We start from the raw sequence: 25245 nt of genomic DNA on the forward strand, positions 1-25245 counted from the left end.
ACATTACAAATTTGATTATATTACAAGCTAGATTACATTACATCTAACCAAATGTAGCCTTAGAGTAAAGTGATGATAATACTCATTTTAGGTGATTCAATATCGTTTATCTCTTGACTAGATATAAGAATAAATTACAGGAGACATTTTACCCAAATATAATGACCCTTTGCATGTGAAAGGTCTAATACCCATAAAATATTTTATATCCATTGAAAATTAATCTAAAAATTTATTAGATTAATTATCTATATAAAACCAACTATGCCAACCCTGAAAGCCATAGATTCAAAATAATTTTATAAGGGTGAGGTGAAATTAGAAAATCAGAATGAGCCATTACATTACATGACCATATATTCTAAACAATGCCGTTAGTAACAGTGGTTGCATCAACACAGGCGATTCGGTAAGAGTTAGGGCAATGGAATATCTATTTGATATCATCTATCATACTACTTAATATCACCTATAAAAATATAATAAAATATTCATATCGTAAATAATATATCACTGTAAACTTTTCCAATGGGACCCAATAGAATGCAGCGATCAACTCAAAAAGGCGATTCAAACAAAAGTTAAAGAGTGGCCATGAATTCTGTTAGTATAGAAAAATAGTTAAAATTGTAATTTCATCAATAAGAATCAGCCACGGTTGTTGGCATTCAAACCTCTTCACATGGTGGCATGGCATTCCAGGCTTCCAGCTACTCTACCTTTGCTATTTAACTCCCCTCCGACAGTCTCTCCCCACTCAAATCTCTCTAGCATCGGAGCTAGCAACGTGCGGCCATGGTCACCCTGCTGCTTAACCTCCTCCTCCTCGTGGCCAACGCCGCCTCCATCACGGCCGCCACTCCCTGCTCCACCCCGCCGGACGAGGGCTCCACCGTCCACATCCTCCACGCCTTCGGCCCTTGCTCCCCTCTCGGCACCGCGCCCTTCACCTCGTGGGAGGACACCATAATGGACCTCCTGTCCCGCGACGCATCCCGCCTCCCCTACCTCTCCTCCCTCACCGCCTCCGCCGGCCGCTCCTTCGTCCCCCTCGCGTCCGGCCGCCAGCTCCTCCAGATCCCGAACTACGTCGTCCGCGCGAAGGTTGGCTCCCCGCCCCAGTCCCTCCTCGTCGCCCTCGACAACAGCAACGACGCCGCCTGGTTCCCCTGCTCCGGTTGCCTCGGCTGTCCCTCTGCCGCCGCCTCCTTCGCCGTCGCTAGCTCCACCAGCTACCGCCCTCTACCGTGCGGCTCCCTGCAGTGCGGCCAGGTCCCCAGCCCCTTCTGCCCCGCCGGCGCAGTCTCCTGCTCCTTCAACCTCACCTACGGCACCTCTTCCATCCAGGCTGGCCTCGTCCAGGACTCCCTCTCCCTCGCAGCCGACGTCGTGCCCTCTTACACCTTCGGGTGCCTGCAGAAGGTCATCGGCGGCAACTCTGTTCCGCAGCAGGGACTCCTCGGCCTCGGCCGCGGCCCGCTCTCCTTTTTGTCCCAAACCAAGAGTCTCTACGACTCCACCTTCTCCTATTGCCTTCCCAGCTTTAAGTCCCTCAACTTCACCGGAACGCTCCGGCTCGGCCCCGTCGGCCAGCCGAAGCGCATCAAGACCACACCTCTGCTCTCCAACCCTCGCCGCTCCTCGCTCTACTACGTCAACATGGTCGGCGTCCGCGTGGGGCGCAAGGTGGTCGACATTCCCCCCTCCGCGCTGGCCTTCGACCCGGTCACCGGCGCCGGCACCATCGTCGACTCCGGGACCATGTTCACGCGCTTGGTTTTGCCAGCGTACACCGCTGTGCGGGACGAGTTCCGGCGGCGGATTAAGGCAGCGGGGCCGGTGACAACTCTCGGCGGGTTCGACACGTGCTACGACGGGCCCGTGAAGGCGCCGTCCATCTCGCTGATGTTCGCAGGGATGAACGTGACGCTGCCGCCGGAGAACGTCATGATCCACAGCACGGCAGGGACTATCTCTTGCCTCGCGATGGCGTCGTCGCCGGACAACATGAACTCGATGATCAACGTGGTAGCGAACATGCAGCAGCAGAACCACAGGGTGCTCTTCGACGTGCCCAACGGCCGGATCGGCTTCGCCCGTGAGCCCTGCAGCACCGCAGTATGAGCTACGCAGCAACTGGAGATCTGTGCCATGTGTCACCATCGAAAACGCTAGATAATTGCAGTCAGTATCGTCCATTTTATTAGCTAATTACGTGGATCGTTGTCGTTCTTGATTCCTTTTTCTCTTTATCGATCTTCCAGTTTGTTGACTTGTAGCATGACCGTGCTTTGTATGATTGTGGCGAGCGTCCAATAATTTGTATTGTTCAATATTTATTTTTATCTTTTTCGGCCAGATGGTTGTCTTTTTGTCTGTGTCCGCTGGTGTTCATATTTCGTTAAATCAAAACTTTTTTCTAATACAACTTGTTTTTAGTTGACATAAATTTTCCATCACCGAAATCGAAAAGTTATTGTCCGGGGCTCTAATAGAACTTTTTGATCCATATTAACAATTCTAATAAATCTGTAATATTCCTTCAGGGGTTAAAAGGTAAATATTCAAAAAAAATCATTTGAAAATATACGTTCGTGGTTCTTCCCAGCGAATAGTAATTTGAAGGGCTAAATTAGAATTTTCATGGTTAAACTAGATCCATACGTATAGGATTTTGTGCCGTCGATTTCCGCGGCCTCCTCGCCGCAAACCAGCTGCCCCTGGCGAAAATGCAGTCGTCGGCTGTGCCATTCCCACCGCGTCCTAGAATCACCGCCACATCCCTCAAACCTAGATCCTGCCTCCTCGTCCATCCCCTCTCTCGTTCCAGTGGCAGACGCTCTCTTCTTCTCCGGCTTCGCTCCCCTCTGAAGCGTCTCCTCGTGGCTACCGCAAGCAAATCGCCGCCTCCCCCTGTATCGTCTGAATCGGATCGGCAATCGAAGCCTTCAGGTTACCTTCCTTATTGTTTCTAGGGTTTATCTTTGATCAGGATCATTTCTGAAGCTTTCGGGGGCCTACGAGTATATAGATGCGGAGGCCAGTAGTAACTTACTCCAAGAGAACCAAGGCTCCGATCTTGGTTGGTTACCGGCTTTCCCTCACGTGCTCACGGCCTCGATGGCTAATTTCCTCTTCGGTTACCACATTGGGTAAGCTCGTGATTGCTTGCTGTTTGTACTTGTTGTGTCGCCGAAAGTAGATTTGATTCGAACGGAAACAAAAGTTTTTTTTTAATATGTAAAGAACAATTTGAATATCCATAAGATTGATTCTTTGCAGTACGCTTGATCTGGTATTGCAAGGGGACTGCGTTTTGCCAAAAATTTCATGACACCAATAAAAGGATTCCCCCATTATATATAGAATAAGGATGCAGGTATTAAAATTGTTCTCATTGTGGACAGAAACTCTAGCATAAAATGATATTTTAAAACCTTGCAATCCTCAATCGATACTTTCTTTTTATTTGCCACTTCTACGACAATTTAAGAGTTATTTCGTTGGTTTTTCTTTTCTTACAATAGCTTTGTATAACTACTGAGAGTTTTTATTGGCTGGTTCATCCTCCTTGTTAATGCATTGCAAGTCTTCTTCCTTCACTTGCCAAACTTGAAGTGTGCATATATATACAGGGTGATGAATGGACCTATTGAAGCTATAGCTCATGAGCTTGGTTTTGAAGGAAATTCTTTTCTTGAAGGACTCGTTGTTAGCATATTCATAGCTGGTGCATTTATTGGAAGCTTAGGTGTTGCTTCCCTAGTTGATAAGTTTGGTTCTCGGCGCACTTTTCAGCTTGACACAATACCACTGATTCTTGGTGCACTTTTAAGGTTCATTATATATCCCTTTTCTAGGCATCTTGGATGTCTTATTGAATGTCATACTTTTTCTGTCATTTATGCATAAATTAAAACTAGAGAATTTCATTTGTTAGTAAAGTAGTACTGTTAATAGTTTGTATTTATTTTGCTATATTGTTGGCTTACTTTTTGCATGCATATCAAATTTTCTTTCTTCATTGATCTTCTCATATGACAATTTAGCATGAGTCATGATTATTTTACAGTGCACAAGCACATACTATGAATGAGATGCTATGGGGAAGATTTCTTGTGGGCCTTGGGATTGGAGCAAATACTGTCCTTGTGCCACTTTATATATCAGAGGTATATATCTTAAAACAAATAGTTTAATAGAGATCATCTTGATAAAATTAATCATGAAGGTCTGCAAAAAAGAAGAATAAAAACATTCTGGTTCCTTGAGTTGCTAAGTTTAAAAATTTTTTAGGGGACCAAGTTCAAATTGTGCAAATTACAATGGATAGTAGTTTCTGTTTTACGCTTAGGCACATGTGCGGGTTAGCTTGAACTTTGAACCACTTATTTTTATCACATCTTCTTGAACCAAATATTTTCTCTTCTTTCACATTAGAAAATAGATAAACTTTTTCAAAAGACTTTAATAACAATTCATTCCCTTGAAATATTTACTGAATACCAAAATTTCAAGATGAACTTCTCAATTCAAATTCTGAATGAATTTTTTAGATATTGCTCGGTTGCCATCTATAATCCTAAGCAAAATCTTGTTAGCTCTAAAAAAAATTGCCCATTTTATCATTTGACTAACTGACAAAAATCAATTCTCTTTGCAACTTCCAATTTCTTGAACTTTTCATGTGGATAATGCTATCTATGGCTTCTAGATATGTCTTCTCTTTGACAAATCTATGGAGGAAAATTCCATATTCATTTTAAAGATTATGTAGCCATAAAATAATTTTAGTGTCTAAGACCCTTTTTAATGTAGCGCTCAGAAATGTCAACGTAGTAGGCTTATTGATTGAAGCATTAGAGCACCCACATCAGTTTTCCTATTACTATATCTAACATTAGGATAAATAACTCACTTTATTAAATTTAGACAATCACTTTTCAGTACACATTACATCAACTACCTTAAAATTTCTATGATCTTCAATTTTTTATTATTTTCTTCTCTTTCTTCTATTTTTTTATTATTATATTTATGAAATAAGTGGAAGGAGAGAGATTGAAAAGAATGAGTGGAAGGAGAGCGATTGAAAAGAAGTAGTATTTTACTTTTAGGGTAGAGATTTTATTTCCTAAATTTAGAGAATCACTATTCATCAAATCTAAATTTAAGAAATAGGTAGGGTAGCCGATGCAAAGATTTTTTAGCTCCCCTATCTAAAATTTAGGGTAAAATCTTTGGATAGGGTACCTGCTGTGGCTGCGAGGTCAGTTTCATGCTATTAAGGACAATGGATTAGATCTTCCTAAGAACAAGTGTTGAATATTATGCCTAGTTAAACCAACAGTTGCTAAAGACTTCTCATCATACTTTTTCTCTTCTCAATCTCTCCTATCACGCTCTCTATCCTCATTTTCTCTCATGACACTTTCTCTCTCTTTATTTTTTTCCATCACACTTTCTCTCTCATCATATGTTTCTCTCACATTCAACCTTATCTTCCATTAAATGTTTTCTCTTATTTTCCTTTAAGGGTAAAAAAGGAAATTTAAGTTCATTCCGATTGAAAATATTCAACTAACCAAACATTATTTTTAGGAATGATACCCAAGCTCATACCCATTCCCATTCCACAATACTATGATATCCATTCCGATTCCGATTCCTAGGAGAGAACCAAACGCCACCTTAGTTCTATAAAGCTTGTTTAGACCTCCCTCCCTTATGTGTCCTCAAGAACTCTTATCAAAAATGACTCATCTCTTGTATTATTCAGTCTCTGTCTGGTATGGATACTTGTGTAAGATCAGACTGATATATGCTGAACTGTCACCCATTACAAACAACTACAAGAGATATCACACTGAAAACCCAGGAATGTGCAAGCTGTTCAATAGATATGAATTCTTCTAAAGTTCCGTAGATTATCAAACTATATGTTTCTGGTAAAATTTGTGTACTTCCTCATACAATTTGATATTTTCTCTCTTAAAATTATTTATTGTCTCAAAGCAGTTCCTCAATGCTATGTTTTTCAGGTTTCTCCAACAAAATATAGGGGGTCACTAGGAAGTCTTTGTCAAATTGGTACTTGTCTTGGAATAATTGCATCACTTGCATTAGGGATTCCTTCTGAAAGTGATTCACATTGGTGAGGCATTTTGTTTGGTTTGTATTAGTTTTTCTTCTCATTTTTTGTAGTCATTGGTTAGCATTCCATAGTTTTGTGGTTAGATTTTTACTACTTTATGCCAAATTTGTCATTTCTTAATCTTATACTTTTCTATTTCCTGGACTTAATTCTTGTATCTCCTGATCTGTGCTAAAATGAGTAGATATTAGTTTTCGAGCAATGATATGCACAAGGAAAAAAGTCATGGCCCACCATTTCACTTTTTGTGGGCCCCATCATTTTATGTGTCTATCCTTGAGGTTTTCATTGAGTTTTTTTCCTTGTGCATATCATTTTTCTTAGTTTTCTTAGCTTCCTGACGGTCATAGATGTTAATAATATACTAAGAACTACAAATTAATTTCAGATAGCAAATATTGTTAGTCTCTTTTTAAGATCCAAATGAATGATACTTCTGGCAAGATCCTTAACTCAATCTGAGTCTGCAAATCACTCGAGATGTCAACCTACACTCTCAGAATAGCATTAAGAATCCCCTGTTCAGATTTTGTTTGATTAAATATGAGATTGTTAGTATTCATAACTCATAAAGTAGGAACACCACATACACATTTTGGTGCTAGGCATGTGGGACCATGCCAAGCCAGGCAAAGCTGGACCCTGGGTGGTGTAATCCAGTTCACCTCTACTTGGGATAAATCTTTATAATACACACTTTCCTACCATCTCTATCTTCTTGCTGTACACTTTTGTTTAACATAACATAAAAATCCTCAACAACTATGTTGTTCAAAACTGGGTTAAATTCTTTTCAAAGTTCAGCAATGTCCATGTTGTGTGCTCCTTTTGCTCCTCCCTGAAGAGCCTAGGTTTCATGGATTAGAGTTGAGAAAATGGACTCTATTTGTGAAAAATGTATCCATTAATAAATGTGCTTCTTTTTTTTTTCTTTTACTCGTGTGAGTGAAATTATCTAGCTTGCCCATTCATCTCCACTTGTGAACTCAAATACGATAACACATGCTTCAATACTGTTGCTTTTAAACTCTTATATATAGGTGGCGAGTATTATTTTATATAGCCTGTACCCCTGGTTTAATTCTCATTTTAGGCATGCAATTTGCTGTTGAGAGTCCCCGCTGGCTGTACAAGGTAATAGTGATTTTGTCAAATAATTCCTCCAGTATACTCTCTTAAGTTTCTACTGTAGATTTAAGTTTGTTTAGGTTGGAAGAGTAGATGAGGCTAAGCAAGTTATTGGAACAGTTTGGGGAGAATCAGAAGTTGAAAAGTCTATAGAGGAGATTCGGAATGTGATTATAGATGATACCAACATTCATAAAACTAGCTGGTTGGAGCTTTTTATGGAACCCCACAATAAAGGTGGATTAAACATTTAAGTTCAAGTATTTGCTGAATTCTGTTATTTTATTTTCCTTTTTATGCATCAATACTGATGGACCAACTTATGTTTTTATTTGTTTCTTTTGGTCCACAATGAAGCAAATGGATACATGTTTCTATTTTCTACCCAATTCATACCACCACCTGATTTTAGTAATGTAAATTTATTGTGCTTATCACTATTTAATTGTATTGGATAATTTACTCATGCTTGGTTTACTCTATGGACCATGTTTCAATTGTGTCTTTAACACCACTACAACAATTGGAATTCCATAGTAAATTGAGGATAATGTTGGATTTCCATCAGACTAACCAAAGTTTCACATTATTCTATTCCTAATATTTGATAGATTTACTTTATATTATTCAATTCCTAATATTTAACTCCGCCCATGACGAACTAGTCATGGCCGGTCCCAAACCTTGATAAAAGAGGAGGGTTGCGTTAGGTTGTCGGCAAACGTTAAAACTATGACAAATGTTCAATGAATGAATCCATTAAATTATTTTGCTAATGCTAGGTTGTTCCCCGTAGCCGATCCCACCTAGTGGGATAAGGTTTGGTTGTTGTATTCAATTCCTAATATTTGATAGGCTTACTTTGTATATTCCATGAAGTTTCTGCAATTGGCATCGGGCTTCTATTCTTTATCCATGTTTTTATTGTCTGTGTTCTATACCTGTGTTGATACATCAGTCAGAAAATAGAGAGACATCGGATGATGGCACAGGTGATTTTACATTGGGGTATGTGGGGAATGTATCCTATTGTGAATCCTAGCAAAATATGTTTTTTTTAAAGAAAACAGTGATGCCCTCCCATAAATTCAGGAAAGGTTTGTTTATAGATAACCAAAAGATATTAGGTATTCCTCTCTTGCGTTAGTGTTCCCTACCCTTCCTCACATCTTGGTAGTGGCAGAGTTAGATTTTTTCTCTCTCAGTTTGGGCACTAAAAAAAATCACAGAACTTTTCAAGACAATTGCTCAGTTTGGGCACTAAAAAAAATCACAGAACTTTTCAAGACAATTGAAAGCTAACACAACATATAGTTATAGAATCAAGTTACAAGTCAAAATAAAAAAGGTAATTTAAAATTATCAAAATAAAATATTACAATAATCCTCTACGAGTGCTTTTATCTTGAAAATGTGTTATAATTGTTTATTATTAATGACGTTCGATGATTTCTTATACAATATAATTGACTAAACAACCTCTCACCCATTCATCTCTCGTTCTATTGCACAAATGACTTTTTCTTGTCTTCATTGCCGAGAAACTCTCCACGTTTTTAGTTGCAGTTTGCTAATTTTAAATGCAAATAGACCAAAGGATACCAATCAAGTGTGTTCAACTGCATTATTTTTAAATGGTACATTGTGGGTAATTAAATGGTTGTCAAAGTCTTTATTTTGTTTTCTAGATCTCTTTAAAAGGCTAAACAGGTGCGAGTTTAAATAAATGAAGGTAGCTAAGATATGAATAGCATTTACAATAGCCATTCTGCTGGTCAAAACTTTTTGTGTTTGTAGATTGTTTCTCTTTGTTGATATCAATTTTGTTGAGCAGTAAGACCCTTTATGAGACAGAATGCCATGTCTAGTGTATCAAACTACCTCAGATCTCAATCTTGAATGGCATCCTCAAATCAGTTTGTAACTTTAAGTTTTGAGTAGTGAATTAAATTGATATCTGGTTTTAAGTGTATTGCACTAGTTCAACTAAATTAACAATCCCACTATCATGTGATGGCAATCTGAATCTCAAAATTGTAAGGTCATTGTTTTTAGTTCCATTCTTTTTAAATTTTCACAATTAGAGAGGATCTTGTGTGAATTTAAATTATCGGATAAAGAGACAATTGTAAATATAAATCTTCCGCTACAGGAACTCTCAAGCATTGGTCTCAGGGTTAAATAGCTGGGTAACTGATTTTTCTATTTATATTGCTTTCATTCATCCCTCAATACTTGTAATGGAATTGAATTGGAAGTGGTTGGCATGTGATCCAGTTGCTTTTATTGGAGGATCTCTTTTCATACTTCAACAATTTGCTGGAATAAATGGAGTGCTTTACTTCTCATCCTTGACCTTCCGAGATGTGGGCATTACTAGCAGTGCATTGGCTAGCTTATTTGTGGGACTCACCAACTTTGCAGGTTCTTTACGCTCTTTCAAAATTGTACATGATTCTTTTATGAAAAATCTAACTGTTAAATATACTTTTAGGGGCATTATTTGCTTTGACCCTTATGGATAAGCAAGGGAGGAGGAGGCTTCTAATAGGAAGCTACCTGGGGATGGTGCGAAGCTTTCTTATATATTTGGAAAAGGAGATCATTTGGAAATAATTAATCCTATTGGCTATCTAGTAGAATTTATTCTATTTCAATATTTTCTACAGCAATTTCGGTTCCTAACCTGGTAATTGGGAGAGATCTAGAGTCATCAATTTGCACTTACATGGATTATATTATTCTTTCATTTTTCTACTCATGTTAGCATTTATTTTCAAAAGAAGATATATCAAAGAAGGTAAAGAGAAGGGAAACTCCACCTCTTAGTTTCAAATTGCTAAAGAGTTTCAGTCAACATGCTTAAATTTGAAAACCAAGAGCACTTTTACTTAATTTGTATGATGTTTCGAGTTGGATTGGGTTACTGCTTGAGAAGGAGACCTGTCAAAAGAAGTGAAGAAGATATGAGAGATCGAAACCTTAGATGCTTACTCTCACATTGTTAAGTGATGCTTATTAAGCATCCTCAACAAGAAGAGATCCTCCACTTATCTACTTTGACATCTTAAGATTGGATTGAGCTTCTTCTTAGGCTTTAACACTAACTATATATGTTATGAGTATCAAGGATACAGTATAGTATAATAACCTAATGTTTTGATACAAATTGTATAGATCATTTTTTAGGATAGTGCAATAATAGGGAAGAAAAATTACACTGATTATTTTAAGTCAATAACTTCAATGTAACTCGAGTATTGTCTTAATTTGACTTGTAGACCCATCTTCTTTTGTATACTTTCAGCAAAATCCGGTCAAGCTGTTTTCATTGTTTAGTTTATGATGAAAGAAAATCTTTACAGTTCATACCAACCAAAGTATGTCTAATCTAATTTGTTGAGAGTGATTTTAGTAACCACGAGTGGGTTTGGGAACTGAGAACCACTCGAAAGGTTGAAGTCCAGGGAACTTTTTGGGGTTCCTTCTCTTTATGAGAATGCCATGTAAGTTTTTTGCCAGGCTTGACTATGTAACTGACAATAATGAAGATAAAGAAGAGAAATATCTCTTCCATCCATGAGTTTCATCTAGGTAAAGGAGTTTATCTAACATGTGAAAGGTAGGCCTCTGATTGTTGTGTGTTACTGACCTCAACAATTGACCGCCTTTCCTCATTCCTTCTGGAACTGAGAGAGGCTGCAATTGTTCTAACAATTATTGGTTAGGTTGCTTGAATTTGACCTCCAGCAAGGCCAGCAAGGTTTCATCTTTAGGGCTACAACTAATAATCTGAGGAACATTATGATGTGATATGAGTATGTATCAGCATTACACAGAATTTCATGGAACATTTCTTTTTCATCCTAACTTGAAGTGTGCTTCATTTCTAGTATTCTAGAGTGGTTGCTTCTTATACAACAAATTAGAGGATAAAATGACTACTTGATTGATCATGAGTTTAAAAAGGTTATCTTTTCCCTTTCATTATTACGTACAGATACAATATTATACTCACTGATTTCACAATGTTCATTGGTTCTAAGCATGCTTTTTCGAAGTATATATAATTCATGTACTTCAATGTGTACCCTTCATATATGCAGGCACTTTCAATGTTTCTCATTGTTTATGCTATTAATGATCCATTGGATGAAGGATCCAATCACATACTCTCAATTCTTGGCACGTTGATGTATGTGCTTGGTCTGTTCTATATGTTTCATATCTATCTATCTAATGTTATTATAGTAGTGTAACATTTCTCATAACTCATGCCAACATTCTTTGTAATGCAATGATATTGCAGCGAATACATGATTTAGTAGTTTTGAAATAACAAAAATTTGTCTTTATTTGTCACTTTTTTTTTCCTTCTTGAAGAGAAGACAAACTAGTCAACTGAGTTGATACCTATATTGTCTGTCATTCGTAGCTTTTTTTCGTCCAGCCTTATGGATTTGGACAATTGGACATGATATCTTGAGGTCCTTATCTCAATTTGCTCGTGTACACATTTTACTCCTGATGTCATTGCTAGGAAGTGCAACAATTATTGTTCCTTTATCACATTCACCATGCCCTAAGCCCCACTTGGGTTATCTTGGTCTAAATAGGAGTGGGTAGGGGGAGAGAAATGGGATGGTTCACAAAATTACACATGAATCTTGTTTCGATCATTTTTTCTTTTTTGCTTTACTTCTCTCTTCTCCCTACTAATTTTCCATTCTAAGTAAACCAAGCCTAAGAATTGAAGGGTCAACCCCTTCGAGAAATATGCATTTTTCTGCAGACATTTATATGGATGTTTACAAAGTGACATAAACTTCTTTATGCCACATGTAGAATTTATGTTTATCTTTTAGTTAGCATATGAGCACTATGACATTGATTGAACTTATCAGCTCTAGCTAGGTTATTGTTGTCCATTCATCTTAACCATCCTATTATTTTCCCCTTAGTTTTGCTAAAAGTCGTATTTGAAATTCTGAAGTAGGTTTAATTATGCATGAATAGCAGTATGCAATACTTATTGTCAATAGCTTCAGAGACTGTAAGCTCCAATCAGGATGTTGCTTCAGACTCGGGCTTGTAAATAATGGCCAGGATATCTGACCATTATTAACATTTTTTTTATTAATTATGGTCTTGGCAACATTCCCAACTAGGAAAACAACTTAAAAAAAAGGAGGAATAGAGTGACAAGCTGCCATTTGACTGTGTGACCATTCTCTGCACTCAGCATATTTAAGTCCAGAATCATTTTTTAGTCAGCTATGCCTTTTTTATGTTCCTTAGATTATACTTGATTTGCATGTAATTAGAATATTTCAAGTTGATGAAATTGCCACAAAATTTTTATTGCATAACATGGCAGATACTTCTCTACATTTTCCTGGTAAATTTTGTATTGATTTTTGAGATATATATAGCTTTTCTTGATTGAATTTAAATTTCATGGTATGCTTAAAGAAATATCTATAGGTGTTGAAGATAGATTTATCAATGTCTATATATAATTCATAGAATACGTATTCATTTTTTCATAAAACATGTCCCAGATATAAATGATAGAGGAGGATCACTTTTTCTATTTTGATTGAGGATCTAAAGATGATTAATAAAAATGTACTAGCTTGTCTCTTTCAATTTTGGAGTAATATTTTCTTGCTGGTATGAAGGTACATGTTCACATTTGCTCTAGGAGCTGGGCCAGTTACTGGTATAATTATTCCAGAGCTTAGTTCTGCACAAACACGTTCAAAAGTAATGGGCTTTAGCTTCTCAGTACACTGGGTATGTTTTAACCGCATTTATTATTATTATTTTGTCTTCACTATGGAGGAAACATTTGGTGCATCATATATGATACCTGTGGCCACAGTTTTTTTAAAAATTTATTTAATGCATCATATGGGTTTAGGGCCTGGCTGCTTTAATACCGAGATAAAAGGCATGAAAAAAAAAAATTTAAGGTTATATCTATGTAACATTAGGTGTAGGTGAAACTTAGGTGTCATATAACTTAGCCTCTGACTTATTTAGAGGAGAGTCAACAGCAATCCTTGCATTTTAGGATAAACACAAGGCAAGACTGACTAGCATTTGAATGTTCTGTCTCAAAAGGGAAAGAGGAATACCATCACTATATGGCAATCTTATTTAAAATTAATTTGGATAAAAGTTCATTGATAACACAGACTGCACACTGTTCTAAGTCACGAAACAATGGTAAATTGCAATGGTTAGTTTGCATCACCAGGGTGTGGCATGAACCAGCAAGACCTTGGTTAAATATCACAATAATTAGTTAGTTGTGTAGGACGTTGCATCAGTTGCAACGTTAGGAAGATGAAGGAGTGCCTATTCACCTTCATCTTCCTCCAACGAATGCCATCAAAGCATCGGTTTATAACCGATGCTTGCTTCCTATTTATAATGGCGTCCAAGAGCAATCGGCAAGGGTAAGGGCGACGGTGATCAGCGTGCATAGTGGAGGCGACGGTGGGCAAGTTTATAATCGAGCCGAGCTCGAGCTTTATTTAACGAATATATTCATGGCTCACGAGCTTATTCGAGCTTTTATCGAGCCTAAATGAGCTTAATAAATATAAATTATAAATTTAAATATTCATTAAAAACTAAATTATATATTTTTTAAAAATTATAATATTCTTGTTAAAATTTATAATTTTATTCTAATAAATAAATTTAATATATTTGTTCTAGGCGACAATAGCAGCGTCTTCGCCGGCAGCTTCTTTGATTTCTTCTCGGGAGATCACTATGAGTTTACAATTTTATTTCCTGTTTATTTCATGCATATAATAGGCAAGAATGGTATCAGAGCGATGCCTAATGTATGAAACTTGTCTCTTCATCAGAAAAATTTCTGTACTGCCGTCGCTAGGCAAGATCGCGACTGGGTCGTGATTTGATACCGTTGTCGAGCCCTGAGAGGTTGCTGGCTATTGACTTCTGTGGTCGGGGAGTGCCAACGACCACGTCGAGAGGCTGACAATCGACAATCACGGCAACTGCGTTCGTCGCGAAAAAAGAAGAGAGTGTCGCCGTCGCAACAGAGAAGAGAAGCAGTTTAATCGATTAAACTAATCGATTAAAACATCTCTTAATCGATTTAAAGTCTATGTAATTGATTAAACTGACGAAGCACAGTAAATTTGTGTAGTCGATTGGTGTAATTGATTCAAGCACTGTAATCTATGAAATAAGTTTTTTAATCATTCTTAATAATCAATTAAAAGAGGATGAACAATATTTGTTACAGTTCATCCGTTTTGTTGAGAAAAACTTTGATTTTATTAAATAAAAAAAATAATTGAAATCTTAATCGATTAAAACCTAGTGGATATTTATTATGCTCATCATGCGTGAACCGATTGCATCACTATTTAATCAATTGAAATTGATTAATCAAAGTTTGATTAATTGAAAATTAAACTATATCAACGTGATCCAATCAAACATAGATCTGGTTTAAATCATTGGTTGGTTTAACCAGACTAGCTTGATTCAATAATATCTACATCGGGTTCAAATCATTCGTTGGTTTAACCAGATTAATTTATTATTGAATTAATTAAAAGTGTTTTTGATTACATAAGTTGGGCTGATCAAATATGACCAGATTAGTTCTATAGTGTCAGATTTGATCAAAAAGATTAGATTTGTTCTAATGGGTCAAACTTAATCCAATAGACATTGGTTTGATCAAATGGACATGAGTTTGTTTAATAAGTCCGAGATTGACTTAAATGGGTCGGAACAAATATAGATAAAACACCCCTTTTCAATTAGATTAGTTTTGACTAGAAAATGGACCAAACACAAGAGCTGGTCAAAAGATCCAATGTGTTAGTCACATGAGACTCCCTAAATAAAGAAAATTTATTTTTCTTATTTACTTATGTATTCTGTAAATATTTGTTATATATATGGGAATTGAATATGACCGATTTTGTTACTGGTTTGTCGGTTTTGTACCGACATCATTTTTTTCAATTCCAGATACCACGAACAATATACACGATGACTGGTCGCTATGAACGACAGCATGAGCTTTGGGAGGAGATTAAGAAGCTGGAATATGACCTGGATCACGGAGTCGGTTGACTTATTAGTTGGCTCGATTGGTTATTCTGGAGACTCGAGCGAGAAGGGTATCCAGTCCAGGACAAGGAAAGAACAACACTATGGTGTATTCACTGTTAGAACATCTTAGGTAGATAACATTCCAACTATGAGATGATTCTGAAGGGTACATCTCATATTCAGAGATGTGCTGGCAGTTACTTCAATTGGAATGGGGTCCTGAAGAATCTGAAGAGGATCTAAGTCCCGTAGAATCTGAGGACGATCCGGAAATGGACCTCGAAGAATTTGATGAGGATCCAAAAATGGATCCTGAAGATTTTGAGGAGAATCCAAGTCTCGCAGAATCTGAGGATGATCCAGAAATGAACCTCAAAGAATTTGATGAGGATCTAGAAATGGATCCTGAAGATTTTGAGGAGGATCCAGAGATGGATCATGAGGAGGATCTAGAGATGGATCTCGAAGAATCAGAGGAGGATCCTGAAGAGTGTGTAGAAGATCCAGAAATGGATCTGATGGATACATCTGAGGTTGATCCATCCATCATTGAGTCCGGGATGAACGGGATTTCCCACTGCACTAGCATTTATCCTAGTGGGAGTTGTGTTAGTTTATCTATATTACTAGTGTTGTGTTTACTGTCGTTATGTACGAACAGTATTAGTCCATTTAATTTTTGAGTCATGTAATAATTTTTGTCGTTATGTACGAACAGAGTTATGTTATGAAAACAGTTATTATGAAAACAGTTATGTTATGTGTTAACTAATTTGCGCATGATTAATTCATATATCCATATGATTAGTTCATATATCCATATGATTAGTTCATATAAAAAATGATTAGTTCATATATCCATATGATTAGTTCATATAAAAAATGATTAGTTCATTTAATGGGATGTGTGTAATATAATTGATCAATGTTGATTAGATTGAAATATACAAATGATGAGTGGAAATATAGTTATCATTTGATTTTGTAAACCAATTCTAATTTACAGTGAGTCAATAATTAATTGCATGCATATGAATTACACTGAAATAATAAATAATATGTTTATTTATTGTAGATTATGACAACTAAAAACATCATAGCTGAACTGAATAAGGGAGAGAAATTATATGGGGATAACTGTAAAATCTGGCACCTCAAGATACAATACATTCTTGAGGAACAAGAAATTCTAGAGGTTGTAAATCAATTCATGGACGAATCAGCTGATGGTTCTATAGCACATCACAGACGTGACATTGATGCCTATAAGGCATGGAAAAGGAAGAACTCCATTGCTAAGGGAATATTGATTAGTTCAATGGTTGATGACTTGGTATTTGAGTACGAGTCATTACCATCGGCTCATGCTGTCTGGGCAACTCTTAGAGAGAAGTATAATGGAGTAAGTTTGAGTAAGCTCCGTCAGCTAGCAATCAAGTTTGATAGCGGTAAAAAACACTCGAATGTTACCATGGCCCAACATCTCAAGGAGATGGGTAACATGATTCGAGAGCTTAAGACTGTTGGTCATGTGTTGACCGATGAACAACAGGTTCAGATAGTTATCCGTTCTCTTCCTGATTCTTGAGAAACGATGAAACAGAATTTGACCCACAGTGAGAGTATCAAGACTTTCACTGATGTCTCATGCCATGTAAAACTTGAGGCAGAGGATTGAATCCGCAAGGATTTCTGGTCAAGCTTTTGTAGCTGAAGGTTCTAGTTCCAAGAATAAGAAAAGATGGTTTAAGAAAGGAAAGAGAAAAGGAAAGGAGGCTAGTGCTGTTGCTGTTAAAAATCAAATCAAGAAGAAAAGAAAGAAATATGGACAAAAACCTAGAAGCAAGTTGACTTGCTTCAACTGTGGCAAGAAGGGCCATTTAGCTCGGGATTGTACTGAGCCTAAAAAGATTCAGGAGCAATGAACTATGTAGCTCGTGATCGAACTACATATGTGGAGTACCGTCGAGTACCAACTGACAACAAATGGATATATGTAGGAAACAATGCAAGAATTAAAGTAAAAGGAATTGACATTTGCAAGCTCAACTTACGTGGTGGACACACCTTGTTTCTACATGATGTCCTGTATGCTTCTAATATTTGACAGAATCTGGTTTCAGTTATTTGTGTTCTTGATTTAGTTTATTGTGTAAATTTTTATAATCGTTGTGTGAGATTTCGAATTAACTCTGTGTTAATTGGGCATGGTTATGTAACAAATGATTTTTTGGTTCTTGATGTAGAATCAAATAATAATGATAATTGTTTTTCAAACATTGCTCTTATTTGTAATGCTGATGTTAGTGATGAAATTTGGCATGCTAGACTAGGACATATAGGACAAGAACGAATGAATAGATTAGCTAAGGAGGGCCTTTTATGCACTCATGCTAAGATTAACTTGTTTATATGTGAATATTGTCTTGCTGGAAAAACGACTAGGAAATCATTTGATAAGACTATTAGGGCTAAATCATCATTGCAATTAATTCATTCGGATAGTTGTGGTCCAATAAATTTGAAAACTAGAAATGAGAGTTCTTATTTTATTACATTTATTGATGACTTCACATGTTTTGGTCATGTGTATTTGATTTCTGACAAATCTGAAGCATTAGATTGCTTTATTCGTTATTTGAACAAAGTTGAGAATCAATTGGAACGTAAGGTTAAAACTTTGCACACTGATCGTGGAGGTGAATATTTGTCTGATCAGTTCAAGATAATGTGTAATGAGAAAGGGATTATTAGACAACTAACTATCCCTGGAATTCCACAGCAAAATGAGGTTGTTGAAAGAAGAAATATGACTCTTCTTGAAATGGTTAGATCTATGATGGCGCATGCTAATTTGTCAATCTCTTATTGGGGAGATGCATTATTAGTTGCGACCTATATATTTAACAAAGTGCCTTCAAAGTCAGTTCCATCTACCTTACATAAATGTTGGACAGGCAGAAAGCTGGATTTGAATAATCTGAGACCTTAGGGGTCAGCTGCCTACGTTTATGATAAGACTCACGAACATGAAAAATTAGGACCCAGAGATAAGAAGTGTATCTTTATAAGATATTCTGAGATTTCTGATGGATATATTTTTATTGGTGAGCGACAAGATGGAACCATCTCTGAAATAGAGTCAAGAGATGTTACTTTTCTTGAAATTGAGTTCCTAACACGAGGTGAAGTTGATAAGACAATTCCTTTATATGAGATAGAGGAGGAGGATTATGTTCCTTTATCAACAAATCAAGAGATGCCTGAATCTAGTCAATCTAGTGGGAGTAATTTGCCACTGAATGAGTCAGTTGCTCAACAGTTTAACGTACGAAGTAGTTGTCAGATTATTCCTCGCAGAAGGTTTGATATTGAGAATGAGGCATTGATGATTCTCCCAGTTAACGATGAGGAACCTCGAACAGTTGAGGAAGCTTTGAGATGCTATGTTAGAAAAGAATGGAAAGTTGCAATGGATGAAGAAATGGAGTAAATGAGAAAGAATCAAGTTTGAGAATTAGTTGATCTTCTTCCGGGCCGAAGGGCTATTGGGAATAAGTGGATTATCAAAATAAAGAGGAAAATAGATGGATCGATTAATCGATACAAGGCTCGATTAGTTGCAAAAGGATATACCCAAATGGAGGGTATTGATTTTGAAGAGACATTCTCCCCAATTGTAAAGTTTGTGTCAATACGTGTCATCGTAGCTATAGTAGCATAATTTGACATGGAATTACATCAGATGGATGGAAAAGCGGCTTTCCTTAATGATAATCTTGATAAAGAAATCTATATGGTACAATTACTGAAGGCCAAGAGAATAGAGTATATAGACTTAAGAAGTCTATATATGGGCTAAAACAAGCGTCAAGACAATGGAACATAATATTTAATGAGGTCGTTTTATCTAATGGTTTCGAAATGATCAATGAAAATCATTGTGTTTATCTAAGAAAAGAAAAAGAAAAGTTTGTCATTTTATCATTATATGTTGATGATATGTTAATAGCTGGAAGTGACATAAAGTGTGTGATAGAAGTTAAATCTTGACTTTCATTACAATTTGACATAATAGATATGGAAGAAGCAGAGTACATCTTAGGAGCAAAGATCATTAGAAATCGATCAAAAAGGCTTTTGGATTTGTCTCAAGAAACTTATATTACTAAGATACTACAATACTTTAATATGTCAGATTGCAACGTTAAACAGACACTTATAGCGAGAGGTACTATTTTGAACAAAAGTATATATCCCAAGACTCCTGAGGAAATAGCCGAAATGAAGCAAAAAAATCATATGCTAGTGCTATTGGTAGTTTAATGTACACTATGTTGTGTACTCGTCCTGATATAAATTATGGTGTTGGCGTAATTAGTCGTTTCCAGTCAAACCCAGGATCGAGACACTGGAAAGCGGTGAAGAGGATATTCAGATATCTCAAAGGAATAACAGATTATTGTCTCTGTTTCCAAGGATCAGATATTAGCCTAAGTGGCTACACAGATGCAGATTGGGCAGGGGACCTTGATAACAGAAAATCCATATTTGGCTATATCTTCTTACTGAATGGTGACACCATCTCATGGAACAGCAAGAAGCAGGCTTGTATAGCCTTGTCGATAATGGAAGCCGAGTATGTGACTTGTGCAGTTTCTGTGCAAGAGGTTGTCTGGCTAAGAAGGTTCCTGAAGCATCTGAAAATTGTTGAGGATAGTGGAAGTCCTATTACAGTGTATTGTGACAGTCAAGCTGCAATAACTTTTTCTAAAGATCCCAAATATCATAGTAAAGGCAAGTATATAGAAATTAAGTATAATTTTGTAAGATTGCTGAGGATAGTGGGAGTCTTGTTACAGTGTACTGTGACAGTCAAGCTGCAATAATTTTTTCTAAAGATTCCAAATATCACAGTAAAGGCAAGCATATAGAAATTAAGTATAATTTTGTAAGAAATATTGTTGACAAGAAAAAGATAATTCTTGAGTACATCCCTACAAGAAATATGTTTGCTGATCCTTTTACTAAACCATTGATTAAAGAGTCATTTCATGGACATGTGAAGTCTTTGGAACTTCGAAGAATGTAACTTATTGTAAAGACATTTTGATAAATGAAAAGTGTCATGATCTATTCAGTGTATATGTCTTTGTTACATTTGAATAAAAGTCTCGATAAGCATGTTGGCAGATTTAGATTGGTCCATTCACATGGATAATCATCTCTATTTGTTAAGTACAAATAGAGGTAAGATCGTTGTTTATGGGATAACTTATGTAACTGTGAATAGAGACATACTCGTAAGTTAAGGCCACCTTGATAATTGTGTCAAGATGAAATCATTTATGTAATGATCAGAGTAAATGCACCCACCATTTACTGAATCTGCTTAAGGCCAGATTGGAATTCATATGTTGAATTTGGGATTAGACATTAGGTATATCTAGATCGAAATCTATATGATGTTAAATTTTGGGAAAAACATGCGCTCTTTTTAGTAAAGAAAATAGCATCGTGCATGTAATTCATACCACATATGCTATGGCGACAAGAAGGGTAGTAGGAGAATGTATCCCTATTTCTTTACTATGTGAGACCTTTGAGATTATAAATTAATCTCATTCTTACCCTAAGTGACTATTTAGCTGTCTACTTGAAGTTTTGATCAGTGTCTGTTACTTTAACATGTTTCCTATTAGTTATGGATGATTCGGTCTATGGAACATAACTAGGAAAGCGACTGATTAGAATGAATAGATTCTAGTTAAAAAGGAAGATTAAGATTAATTTATATCTCATTGGTACCAGTTACATTTTTAGTTCAGTAAATAAAATGGAATTGTGAATAATATGTTTGATTGAAGATGCTGAACTGCTCTTGACATAATAGTCAATATGAGGGATTAGAGATGTTCATATTGATGTACATAATTTAATCTAGGGTAAAGGCAAGTTTTGATGTTTCTGATTCGTTCAGTGGAGCAGCTAAATAAGGTGTGACAATCTTCTTAGCAATTGATACTCAGTGTGCTTGCTGTCACACGAACCATTTTCCTTAATGTATGGAATGAATGTTCTTATATGGTCTTTGTGACTAGTTAATTTATGCTCTGGTCTTTGTGACTTGATCATCATAAAGTCTTTGTGACTTATTTGGTCTGTGTGACTAATTAATTTTGCTTTGGTCTTCGTGACTTGATCATCAAATAGTCTATATGACTTAATCGGTCGTTGTGAACAATTAATGTTTGACTTTGGCATTGTGACATGATCACCTTGTAGTCTATGTGACTGTCATGGTCTATATGACCAGATAACCTTTTTGGATTGACTTAGACGAGTGGGAGATGTAGGACGTTGTATCAGTTGCAACGTTAAGAAGATGAAGGGGTGCCCATTCACCTTCATCTTCCTTCAATGAATGCTATCAAAGCATCGGTTTATAACCGATGTTTGCTTCCTATTTATAATGGTGTCCAAGAGCAATCGACAAGGGTAAGGGCGACAATGATAAGTGGGACAGTAAGCAAAAGAGAAACGTCCTGTGGTCGGGATTTGGTTCGTGAAGAATCCAAGGAGGTTTCAATCGATGATCTTCTCGACGACAGCAGCAGCGTCTTCATCGACAACTTCTTTGATTTCTTTTCGAGAGATCACTATGAGTGCTAATAATTTTATTTCCTATTTATTTCATGCATATAATATTAATAGCAACAAGTTGGACGTCAATCATGAGTGAAAAATGCCAACATTTTGTTCATGGTGCAGCTTATGGATATGCATGTTTGAAATCCATGTTTATATGACTAGTCTATGATGATGTGATTTTTTTTTCTCTGTTAAATATTTAACAATATCGAGCACCTCGTACGCAACCATTGTAACTTATTTTTTTTGGAATCTTGTTTGTCAACGTTCGCATGTTTTTCAGGTTTGCAACTTCTTAGTGGGGTTATATTTCTTGGAACTCGTCGACAAGTTCGGTGTGGGGCCTGTCTATGGATCTTTTGGCGCGGTTTCCTTGATATCGGCAATATTTGCAGCCTATTTCATAGTTGAAACAAAAGGACGCTCCCTGGAGGAAATAGAAATGTCAATGAATGCTAGATTACCAGCTAAAGATAAATGATCGAATCTAGTTTCGCTTATCCACTGAGCCAGCACGAGTATCTGAATCCAAAACTGACAGCATTGTACGTATCGAATTTACTCCTGCCGACATTGTACAATAAATATTAGATGTAAATCTTGCTAGATTCTCAATTTTAGTCAATTGATTCAATTCAATAATTCTTGTTTTTTGTTCAAATTGTTGTGCATTAAAATCATGTGAATTGGTATAGCTTGCAAATTTAAATGGCATGGCTTACACATAATTAGACTTCTGTACCGTGTTCATTTGACACGACACCTAAACAAGCTGATCTGGCCACCATATCAGATCTGAGCATGATCTACTAACACCACTACTACCCTAGATACGAAAAGATCATTAGTGGCGCGGGCTGAGCTGAATTGGTTATTAAAGGGTAAAATTATTAAATCAAATAAGGCTCCATTTCGGATGAAATCGTGAGAAATACTTTTTAATGTGATGGTTTACTCAATTTTTTAATTTACCTCTTTATGAATATAGGTGGGATTCATCGCGTGCGGTGTTCGGGATCCACGCATGATTTTTTGACTGACCCGGTGACCCCTGCGTTTTGCAAGTTGCAATCTCTCCAATTGGATCTCGTGATGCTAATAACCACTGTAAGTGTAACCATGACTTTATTATTTGGTAGTCTCCTCGGGGCGATGCGATGGTTAAGATATGGGGTGTTGTCATATAAAGTTTTGGGGTCAAAATTTGATGTGACCGAGTATAACCTCCTCCATGTTTTAGCCATTTGTACTAATGGCTAGTAGTCACCCGTCATTTATCTTCTAGGGACGGATTGACGGGGACGAGCGAGCGAATCGTCTTTTGCCACATGATTTTATTATTTGATAGATAAATAATAAAAAAAATGTGGCATGTCGAAGATAAAGGTGGAATAACATGTTGCCCTCACATGGAACCCACGCATTATTTGGCTATGGTGTTTGGTGACCATCGCGTCATTTCCCCACCACAGCCACTCACTTATTTAACATCAATTATATACATTTTATTTAGCTTCATATAACAATGTCACCAATAAAACATCATTCTATTCTATGATACTTTACCTTTAGACTATAATAATTGATAAAACAATTGTCTTAATAATTTATAATTATTTTAATTGAATTATCTTAAAATCCTAATTCATTCAATTCAATTTGGCCTTGAATTCTAATTTTAAATTAGTTAAATAAATTGATTCCAAAAGCATTACCTATAATTTAAGTGCCCCAGGCTAGTGTAGTAAAAGTACATAAGTTATTATTTAGATATTCATGATTCAATTTTTAATTACAATATAGTATTTATAGAGATTTTTTCACTAATTATGGTGCTCAACCATTAGATGCTGACCTTCTAAATTATTTGATAGGAGTTTTTTTTTTAATTTATCTTAATAGTTGAAAGAAATTTTAAATATGATGCTCAATTATTAGATACTGACCTTTTAAATTGATTATTTGCTGTGAATATTTTTCAATTTATCTTAATAGTCGGAGAATTATTTTTTTAATTGAGCCGGTTGCTCGGATTCGATGTTATATTATTCATTATTTTTTTATCAATAATTAAGACTAAAATACCTCATGTGTTCATGTCATGACACATTGATGGGCTTATTTTTCAAAAATAATATATGATAAAAAATATATAATATAAAATAAAAAGGTTTTAGGATAATTGTAAAAATTATTTTGTATTTTTAAAAAAAAGAGGGAGACCATGGGAGATGCGGATATTCGGCGCAGACAATTTGCCACTTTTCCATGCTTTATTCATTGCCTTTTATTTTCTTTAATAATTTGTCGTGGAATCAGACGGAACCATTTTTTACCAGAAAACGAAATCTTTTTTTTAGCGAAAACAAAGCACAATACAATAAAATAAATAAAGAACGGAATACCTAACTTTTTTATATTGATATCTTGGTGTTCCGATCCTTTTAATTTGAACCGATGCAGCCCCTATAAAATTTTTTCACCAATTATAAAAGTAAATATGAAAGTATAAGTAGATGGGGGTAGATTCGGTCTTGATTCAGAACCAACCGTTTAAAACCTCTGATTTGATAGTTTCAAGAGAGTAATTCTTAATTTTAATCGTTTAATCGTTTAAGATGATTATGATTGATTCACTCTTTGTACACGGTTTATCATATTTTAAAATTATTATATTATCTTTTTAAGTTATAAATTAATAAAATTACCTGTCGAATACTTATTAAGAATAATTATAAAGTGAAAAATATTAATCTTTTATTTTTTTAAAAAAATTAAATCCGCTCCAAACCGAATGACAAAGCGTAAAGAAATTTTTTTATTTTTCTTTAAAAAAATATTAAAGATTAATTTCTTTTTCCTAGGGCCTCTAATAAACGTTTACGATCCACACAATGAGTCAGTGGTCCTAATGATCTAAATATAAAAGTCTAAATGTTTCAAAAGAAGAAGACGAATTAGGTCAGGTAATCTTTGATTTATCATTGGAGGATTTAATCATGATAGCTTGTCTCCGAGAGTTTTCTTATATTTTCTTTTTGTAATAAAAAGTGATTAACCTCATTTAAAAGGTGATTATTCTTATCTAAGCTCCTCTCATAGTCCATCCATGTCCTCAGAGTCATAGTGTCGAGGTAGGATATTCAAATTGTCACTTAGATATTCATAATTTGAACCTTAACTACGGTGTATTTATAGAA

At 36.0% G+C, this 25245-nt stretch overlaps 2 protein-coding genes across 3 annotated transcripts; both read left to right on the forward strand.

Moving 5' to 3' along the window:
- Positions 1-641: 641 nt before the first annotated feature.
- LOC122012565 (aspartyl protease AED3-like) lies at positions 642-2358 on the forward strand. The gene has a single exon (XM_042569145.1). It carries the CDS (start codon positions 796-798, stop codon positions 2122-2124), a length of 1329 nt encoding a protein of 442 aa, XP_042425079.1. The 5' UTR covers positions 642-795; the 3' UTR covers positions 2125-2358.
- A 294-nt stretch (positions 2359-2652) lies between these two features.
- On the forward strand, positions 2653-23991 carry LOC122012566 (probable plastidic glucose transporter 1). 2 transcript variants are annotated; one of them, XR_006120269.1, is made up of 13 exons: positions 2653-2952; positions 3032-3152; positions 3636-3836; positions 4073-4172; positions 6042-6154; positions 7195-7288; positions 7363-7519; positions 9560-9706; positions 9777-9850; positions 11389-11477; positions 12964-13078; positions 22329-22590; positions 23034-23991. XR_006120269.1 is itself a non-coding variant. In XM_042569146.1 (12 exons), exons 1-12 carry the CDS (start codon positions 2730-2732, stop codon positions 22524-22526), a joined length of 1632 nt encoding a protein of 543 aa, XP_042425080.1. In that variant the 5' UTR covers positions 2653-2729; the 3' UTR covers positions 22527-22687. The 2 variants fall into 2 exon arrangements, 1 of the variants encoding a protein (XP_042425080.1); XM_042569146.1 differs by lacking the exon at positions 23034-23991 and having other exon boundaries at positions 22329-22687.
- The last annotated feature ends 1254 nt before the right edge of the window (positions 23992-25245 follow it).

This window comes from Zingiber officinale, chromosome 8A, assembly GCF_018446385.1.
Source record: "Zingiber officinale cultivar Zhangliang chromosome 8A, Zo_v1.1, whole genome shotgun sequence".
Lineage (NCBI taxonomy): Eukaryota > Viridiplantae > Streptophyta > Magnoliopsida > Zingiberales > Zingiberaceae > Zingiber > Zingiber officinale.

Coding starts and splice junctions, on each gene's coding strand:
- LOC122012565 (XM_042569145.1), top strand. CDS start 796: ATGGTCACCCTGCTGCTTAACCTCCTCCTCCTCGTGGCCAACGCCGCC.
- LOC122012566 (XM_042569146.1), top strand. CDS start 2,730: ATGCAGTCGTCGGCTGTGCCATTCCCACCGCGTCCTAGAATCACCGCC. Junction 6,155..7,194: donor TCTGAAAGTGATTCACATTG/GTGAGGCATTTT, acceptor TCTTATATATAG/GTGGCGAGTATTATTTTATA. Junction 9,707..9,776: donor GGGACTCACCAACTTTGCAG/GTTCTTTACGCT, acceptor ATATACTTTTAG/GGGCATTATTTGCTTTGACC.